This window comes from Apteryx rowi, unplaced genomic scaffold (assembly GCF_003343035.1).
Source record: "Apteryx rowi isolate R43461 unplaced genomic scaffold, aptRow1 scaffold_26, whole genome shotgun sequence".
NCBI lineage: Eukaryota > Metazoa > Chordata > Aves > Apterygiformes > Apterygidae > Apteryx > Apteryx rowi.
Window position 1 is genome coordinate 3,193,248 of NW_020448974.1, and position 7,379 is coordinate 3,200,626.

Below are 7,379 nucleotides of genomic sequence, written 5' to 3' on the forward strand. Positions count from 1 at the left end.
ACCAAATACACTATTCTTATAGGGTATATTTCCTACATGTGAAAGGTGGGAGAAAAGACATACTCAGTCCTTAAAGCATCTGTTTTAAAAGCTGGGGCACCGTCTGACACTATTGCCAGGAAAAGTGGCCTCTCTTTGCTGGCATAGTTACCCATTTCTGGAATGTCATTCCACCCACTACCAAAATCACCTTCCTTCTCTTTTCCAACAACTTCCCACTCAGTGTAAATGCAGCAATACCTTAAAACAAAATGAAAATCTTGTTATTGGACAGTATTAAATGTATTGGACACAATGGTTGGGCCTTCTGTGCTGAAGATATGTGCATATGTCTCAGTGAATCTGTCTCTTGACAATTTTGTTTGAACGATAATAGACAAGTTGGCACTTCTCACGCCAGCTTACTGTTGAATCACATATGTGTATTTGCGATTAAAAAAAAATCATGTTTCCAGTGCCATCTGGGAAGAAGGAGTGTTCAGACTGGACAAAACTGCTGCCAGACACTCGTAGCTGACAGTGCTGCTGCTGTGTGCAGGCATGGGTAGACACTGCTTGAACATGTCGATATGCATCTGTGTTTAGCTTACAGAATTTTATATCAAAAACTCTAATGATTTGTTGGGAAAACCTTGGGAGACTTAGCAAACAGTAGGTTTAAGAAAAATACCTTGATAAACTTTTTCTTGTTCTCTAACAGATATGTCGGAGGACATCGGACAAGTAAGATCATGAGAATTGTGGATAAAATTACTAAGTCAAAATACTTTCAGAAAGCAACAGAGACTGAGTTTATTAAGAAGAAAATTGAAGAGGTCTCCAATACTCCATTGCTGCTAACAGTTGAAGTACAGGAGTGCAGAGGAACACTAGCAATTAACATTCCACCTCCACCTACTGACAGAGTATGGTAAGAGGAACTTAGTGCCYGACTGTGGAGTGTTCCAGCTGTGTGCTACCTAGGGGATTGCAACCAAGGAAAAGGGTAAAATGCAGCTGAAATGGGTTTCGGAAGAGGTGCAATGTGAGCTAGTTATAAATTAGGCAGGAACCACTGTTAAGAAAACATTCACAGTTAACACATTGCTTGGTTGGAGTGTTCATAATAAAGCCCTTCCTGTGTGCTCTCTTAAGGTATGGCTTTCGAAGACCTCCCTACCTGGAGCTAAAAGCTCGGCCAAAGCTTGGCGAGAGAGAAGTGACTCTGGTTCATGTAACTGACTGGATAGAGAAGAAACTGGAACAAGAGTTTCAGGTGTGTTTCTTTAATAACATTTTCATTTCATTAATGATAGTTTTGGTTTAGAGGTTTTTTTTGTTTGTTTGTTTGTTTTTTATGTCCCCTGTTTCATTCAGGACTAGTTCTCCACTGCTCCTGTTCAGTGGAATGCATCTTAAATTCAGCTGACACTGACTTCTAGGATAGTCTCAATACTCTGCGTACAGCTGGATAGAAATCTGGCTTGTTTCTGTCAAAATGATTTTAGAGCTGAAAATGCCAATTTGTTAAAATGGACACCATGTCAGAATGTACTTAAACAAAAGTCTGTTCCTAGCTGTTTGTAGGTGGTAGAGTGGTCAAACTGTTTTCCTAAAATTAAGTATAGATTAAGCAGCAAGGTCTCCCTTAACTAGTTTCAAAAAAACTCCCCATAGTTGACTCTAGTGCAAAACAGGAAAAAGAAAAATCCAAATTTACAAATACTTGTAGGACAGGAAAATAGTTGACCAGAAATCAAAACCACTTGTATGTGGGTAAGAGCTGAGAAAGACAGCAGCAAAGTAAGAAAAGAGTTTCCTGTAGTGCTATTTCAGGTTAATGGAATGTACAGAGATCTTAGTAATTCTGAGCTTCATCTACAGCTGTAACACAACTAAATGGCTGTAGTTGGTGGACACTGTAAAGCTTCAATACAGTTCAATAATGAACTCTGGGAAAGAATCATTTATCTGGAAATCTGTTGCGCTTAATTGAACGAATCGGAAAACTGAAGTTTTCGAGTGGCATATGAAATGTAACTTGATTTAACTCCATCTTTTTCGCAGAAAATCTTTGTCATGCCAAACATGGATGATGTTTATATTCCTTTAATGCACTCAGCCATGGATCCCCGCTCTTCTACATGCCCTCCTAAAGATCTGACCATGGAGGCCCCTGATCAACCATGACATGTGAAGACTCTTGCAGTTTACAGTATTATAAAATTTATTCTCATGGTTTTATAAACTGTGCTGTAGTTCTCATCCTTAACTTGTGCCACTTTTCTTTTCTCTCCACGCCCCCCCCCCCCCCCCCCCCCCCCCGGACTGCCTATAACCATACCTTTGTGCTCACTTGCCTGGTTATTGTTCCTGTGTACTTCAGCTAGATGAAGTTTCATTCCATTTAACAGTTGATTTATTTTGCTGCTGTCAGGATTTTAACTTGGAGGCTAAAATGACCTATTCTTCAGGGGGTGGGTAGGGGAGAGGGAAAATCTAACTGTAATAGATCAAGGAGCTTGATTGACACAACTTTTGTTCAGCTAATGTTTTCATGCTATGTTAATGTGCATTATAGCCTTGAAAGGTTGTTTGGCAGCAAAGGAACTGCATGCCAAATGGAAAAAATCCTAAGTAAGGAATGAATTTATAAAACTGGAAGAATATATTTTTCTTTCTCAGGCAGTTGGAGGTGTAGAATGAACTGTTTTATGTTCTTTCACTTCTGCAGTCAATAGCTTGTGTCAAGCGATCGAAATATGAAATGCTTTCAAGAGAAAAGAATGTAAATTGGATGTATAGGTAATATTGTGATTCAATGTGGTATATACATATTGCTTTTTTCATATGGAACTTGTGCTTTTTTTGAGAAGCAAGTAGCCATAAAACACACATACAACTATCAGTGAAGGTGGGAACTGTCAGATTTTTGTGACTGAGGAGATGAAAGTTGGTAAAGCCATGAGACCAAACTATAGCAAGACGCCTTATAGTGAGGTACAATCACCATGGTTCATGATTAATTCTGAATGTTTAAAGACATGAGCACACACATAAAATGTCTAATACTGCACATGACCAGAAGTACTTAGTTACCCTACTGTGTATAGAGCCTCTTGCTACTAATGAAACACACCAAGATTTGTTTTTTTTTTTAATAGGAGAGTTTGTTGCTGTGAGTCTCTTCCATTGCACTGTGTTTACATGCAAAGCATGGGACCAAACTCTCATCTGTTACAGCTGTACAGCTGCACTGACTTCAAATCACTTGATGTTTGTGAAAATAGAGCTGTAACTGAAAGATTTTGACCCCTATGCATTGGTTTCTTGGAGTTTGTGAAATAGGAATTCAAGCATTTGCAGTTATTGAAGCTGATCATAAGCTGGTTGTGATATAAAGACTGTTTCTGCTAATTAGTGGCCAAAAGTACAGGGGGGAGGAGGAAACTGCCTTTTATTTCTATCTATCTGGAATGATGATGATTCAATACTAAATGTATGCATTAAATTGAAGATTTGAACACTACATATCCACTATTTAACATGTGTAACATTTTTCTGATACTCAGTGTTGCCAACTGTTCATGGATGTCAGAAAACTTTTTAGTTTACAGAGAAGGTGAGTTTTGGCTCTCCTTTTATAACATAATTTGTTTTTTTCTTTTTAAAAGTAATTTTTTAAGAACTCTTTTGTATGTTTTGTTGTCACATTTGATGTAAATCAAAATTTCCATGTGTAACTTGATGATTTACCATCTCTAAATGAAGCTATATTGAAGGTTTTTTAAACAGCACCTTGCCTGAAACATAAAAGAAAACTAGCATTTAATATATTTAAAATTAATTCTATATTTGAACACCTATTTTGGTTACCTTTAATTGAAATATTAGTAGGTTATATTTGTTACCTGAACTCCTCCTTGACCATTCCAGGCTGTGTATATTCTGGATTTTGCTCTGATTATGTAGGCATTATTTGCCTTTCATGAAGTCTGCATGTCTTGTACGCAGGTCTTTTATATGATTTAATTTCTATGTGCAATAACTAAAGTCAAAGGACTACATGCACTAATGTGTAAACAGATTTAGACTTATTACACAAGACTGTCATATTGCACTTCATAAACTGTGGGCAACTACAATCTGCTTGCTTTGTTTTATTAAATAAATTTATCCCCTGTGAAACAATTATTCAAATTCAATTTAAATTTATTTCTATGTAATGCTGAGCCTCCATCTTCTGCAAGCTGTTTCTAAAGCTTCCTTAGAAAAGCCACATACTAAGACGACTTTAGCATACAATGAGGTTTTTCAGATTTTCATTTTTTAAGCCTGCGAGAACCCTGAAAACCCAGGAATCCTAGAACAGAGCTGGCGTACACTACTCCCAGAACTATGTTTGGTGGTTAAAACCTCTCTCATTTAAGCATCTATTTATACCCCAAAATCTCATCTTAATCTTTGTAGACTCAGCTGCTACTTGCTCATGTCCAATGCTTTCATCAGTGTTCCTGTGGCTGGAATTATTCTGTAATCCCCCTGCCTGCAGGACATCATCGAGAGCTGTTAATAAAACAGCTGCGAATGGAAGATCAAAGCCCTTGACATACCTGCAACTAGAATCACTGTGTTCAAACTCCTGTTTTGCTCGAGCTACTTACCTTTCACCGCTGCCTTCACAGGACCCCAATACCTGCCTTTTGCACAGGAAAGTGCATTCTCCTGCTTACAACATCCCCTTCACCCAGTAAGCAGGGAAGCCAGCTAGTTAAATTCAGTGTCAGCTACCTATCAATTAATTCCTGGGCCTTAACCATTAGTCCTTACTTTTAAATCCTCTTTATGAACTGAACCCTACTACAGCAGGACTAGGGCCGGGGCCTAGGCCGGTTTAAGTCACGCTGCACATTCCTAAACAGCAATGAACTGCTAGCCCCAGTAACGCGGATCCACTTTCACCCTAGTTTCTCCCCGAGGGGGGGCAGCGTCTCCGTGCCCGAACCGCAGCGGCGGGTTCCTGCGCCGCCTCCGCGCCCAGCCCCCGGCGGCGCCATCTTGCGCGGCCGCCGCGAGCTCCCCCGTCGCCGCGGCGGGGAAGGCGGGCACGGCCGTGCCGGGACGAGCTGTAACTTGCTTTTAAAAGCGCCGCCCGGGTGGGGCCGAGCAGCCCCAGTTATGAGCAAGCGCTTCGCTCTGGCACTGCAGCTTGGCCAGCGGCGCCGCGGGCGGGGCGCCCCGCCGGGTCAAAGGCAGTGCGGAGGGGAAGGGGAGCAGGGGCGCACAAGAAGCAGCCGCACACGTTTGCGGGGTGCACACAGCTTTATTCGCGAGGCCGCTCCCCGCCGCCGTCCCAGCGCCGCCGGTCGCCTCACGGCCTGTAAGACACGGTGGGAAGGGAGGGTTACAGACACCGCGCGCCGCAGCCGCCCCGCGGGGCCGGAGCGGCCCGGGCGCTCAGGAGTGGGTTTGCTTCATGCGTGTCAGCAGTCTAACACGTGTCAAGAGGCATCAGCGCTGCCCGGCCCGCCCGCCGCCTCGGCTCGCCCGCCGCCCGCGCTCACCTCCACCCGCCGCGCTGACAGAAAGGCCAACCACCCCRCTTCGCTCCTTTTTATATCGCGGCCGCCGCCTCGCGCCCCGCCTCGCCCAATAGGAGATCAAAGCGGAGGGCACGTGGTGCTTCTGGGCGTGGCTACCCGGCGGGGGCGGGCCGACCTGTGGGGGGAGCGGCGCTCCTCACAGGGAGGCTGAGGCGGGAGGCGGCGGCGCTGTGGCAGAGCCCTGTTAGTCCGGTCTTCCCTGGCGTGCTTGAGTAGCTTTATCCACCTTTAAGTAATATTCGGAGAGAACGGTATTCTTTTCTTTAATAATCACGTTGTTGTTGTTGTTGTTGTTAGTACGTACTGCTTAATACTAAAAGTGTGAAAGCGTAGGCCCTCCTCAGACCGAGCAGCGGCCTCGCTCTGCAAATGGTGTCCTGTGCTCTGAGGAGAGGCGCCCCGGGGTGGGAGTAACACCCGCCTTCCTCCCCCGCGTGGCCTCGTGCAGCTTCAGTCCCTGTCTTTCAGACGTTGAGCGAGCCTCCTGCAAGGCCATTGTGAGGGATTTTTGTTTTAAATAGCTCTATAGTTTTGGTAGTGACATACGCAGTGTTCGTGCTACTGAAGAAGTTCTATCCAAGTGGAACGTAATACAAACCTCAGCGTACAGCCAATAAAATCCTACATAAAGAGGTAATAACGCCTAAGTGCTGGCCAGCCAGTATTCAAATTTGAACAGGGGGTGGCAGTTACACGTTCAACTTTTACTGTCGTTTCCTCAGGAAGGTGCGGGCCGGTTGGAAGAGAAATGCTGCCATCTCTTGGTACGTGCAGTGTCCAAAACCGCTGCGGGGGGCTGGCTGGAGGCAGCCGAGCAAAATCCATAGCGTCTTTGCTGTATTCTCAGTCGAGGCCCTAGATCTTATAAAATGCATACATGTGCTTGTTGCACAGTCATAATAGTCTGCGTTAACTGTCACTGTGTACGTGGCTATGAGAATTTTCTGTACAAATGTGGTAGATAGACGTGTGTTTGTTGTGTGTGTTGTTGCCGTGGTCCGCTTTTTCTAAAATGATCTGAATCTTAAAATCCAAGACCACCATAAAGAAACCCTCTACCGATTTTGGAGAACCGAAATCTCGGTGTGGTTTGTAGCTGTGGGAGGTTTTAGGTATTTAAATTCACTGGTTAGTTTGTAATTATGTCTCCTGCCCTTATAATGGAAGGCACACTTATTAAAGAGGGAGCTGTCAGAGGTGATCTGTTATTTACATATTACATACTCAGAACTCGGTGTGCTTTGCAGCTCCATTAAGGATATTGGTATTGAATAGCAAACAGTATGTAACAAGGACAAAGTAGCTTTGTTATATAAATAGACGCCTGAAAGCCAGGCCTTTGCCAAGAAGTGTAAATTTGCTTTTTTTCCAAACTTGTTCCATTATGTTTGGTATTTCTTTGCCTATTTTTATGTGTTCAGAGACGCTTGGACCTGGTTTATGGTTCAGGGAAAAATGTGTTTTCTTTTTTGTATTGTAATTAAAGCATAGCTAGGCACAACAGGGTCACAGTGACTTTGTCAAAACAGGAGCTGTGCCAGATGAATGTCTGTACCTGCTTTAAAAGTCAATAGATAGGGAAATTATACTGGGTGGTGGTGGGGGTTATGATAGAGGGAGGCTGTTTATTAAGCCTGATTTTGCCCACAGGGTGTTTAAAAAAACAGCAGCATCCAGTGAGCTGGCATTGCCCCCCCCCCCCAGTCGCAAATGTCAAGGTCTTCAGGCTGAGTGTGGCAGGGTTGGCAGGACTTTCATCCCCACGGGCAGCAGGAAGCGAGAGGATTTGGCAAGCCG

General features: G+C 43.7%; 2 protein-coding genes and 2 non-coding genes across 8 annotated transcripts in view; 2 read left to right on the forward strand and 2 right to left on the reverse strand.

Annotated features, from left to right (window-relative positions):
- The window catches only part of TEX2 (testis expressed 2), a 64,828-nt gene extending 60,655 nt beyond the window's left edge, over window positions 1–4,173 (forward strand). For 4 of the 5 annotated variants that reach the window (XM_026067534.1, XM_026067533.1, XM_026067532.1 and 1 more), the window contains exons 10-12: window positions 701–910; window positions 1,135–1,255; window positions 2,047–2,222. In XM_026067534.1, coding sequence (XP_025923319.1) covers window positions 701–910; window positions 1,135–1,255; window positions 2,047–2,169 — 454 coding nt within the window. In that variant the 3' untranslated portion in view covers window positions 2,170–2,222. Of the gene's footprint in view, window positions 1–700; window positions 911–1,134; window positions 1,256–2,046 lie in introns of all 5 variants that reach the window. The other variant, XM_026067530.1, reaches the window with a different exon arrangement.
- A 930-nt stretch (window positions 4,174–5,103) lies between these two features.
- Window positions 5,104–5,240, reverse strand: LOC112966992. The gene has a single exon (XR_003253819.1). It is a non-coding gene; the product is annotated as a small nucleolar RNA SNORA50 (small nucleolar RNA).
- Window positions 5,241–5,434: 194 nt separating this feature from the next.
- Window positions 5,435–5,497, reverse strand: LOC112966991. The gene has a single exon (XR_003253818.1). It is a non-coding gene; the product is annotated as a small nucleolar RNA SNORD104 (small nucleolar RNA).
- A 676-nt stretch (window positions 5,498–6,173) lies between these two features.
- Window positions 6,174–7,379, forward strand: part of ERN1 (endoplasmic reticulum to nucleus signaling 1) — a gene marked incomplete at its 5' end in the record, with an annotated part of 46,655 nt that continues 45,449 nt past the window's right edge. Inside the window, 2 exons of the mRNA XM_026067656.1 lie at window positions 6,174–6,215; window positions 6,305–6,346. Coding sequence (XP_025923441.1) covers window positions 6,174–6,215; window positions 6,305–6,346 — 84 coding nt within the window. The remainder of the gene's footprint in view (window positions 6,216–6,304; window positions 6,347–7,379) is intronic.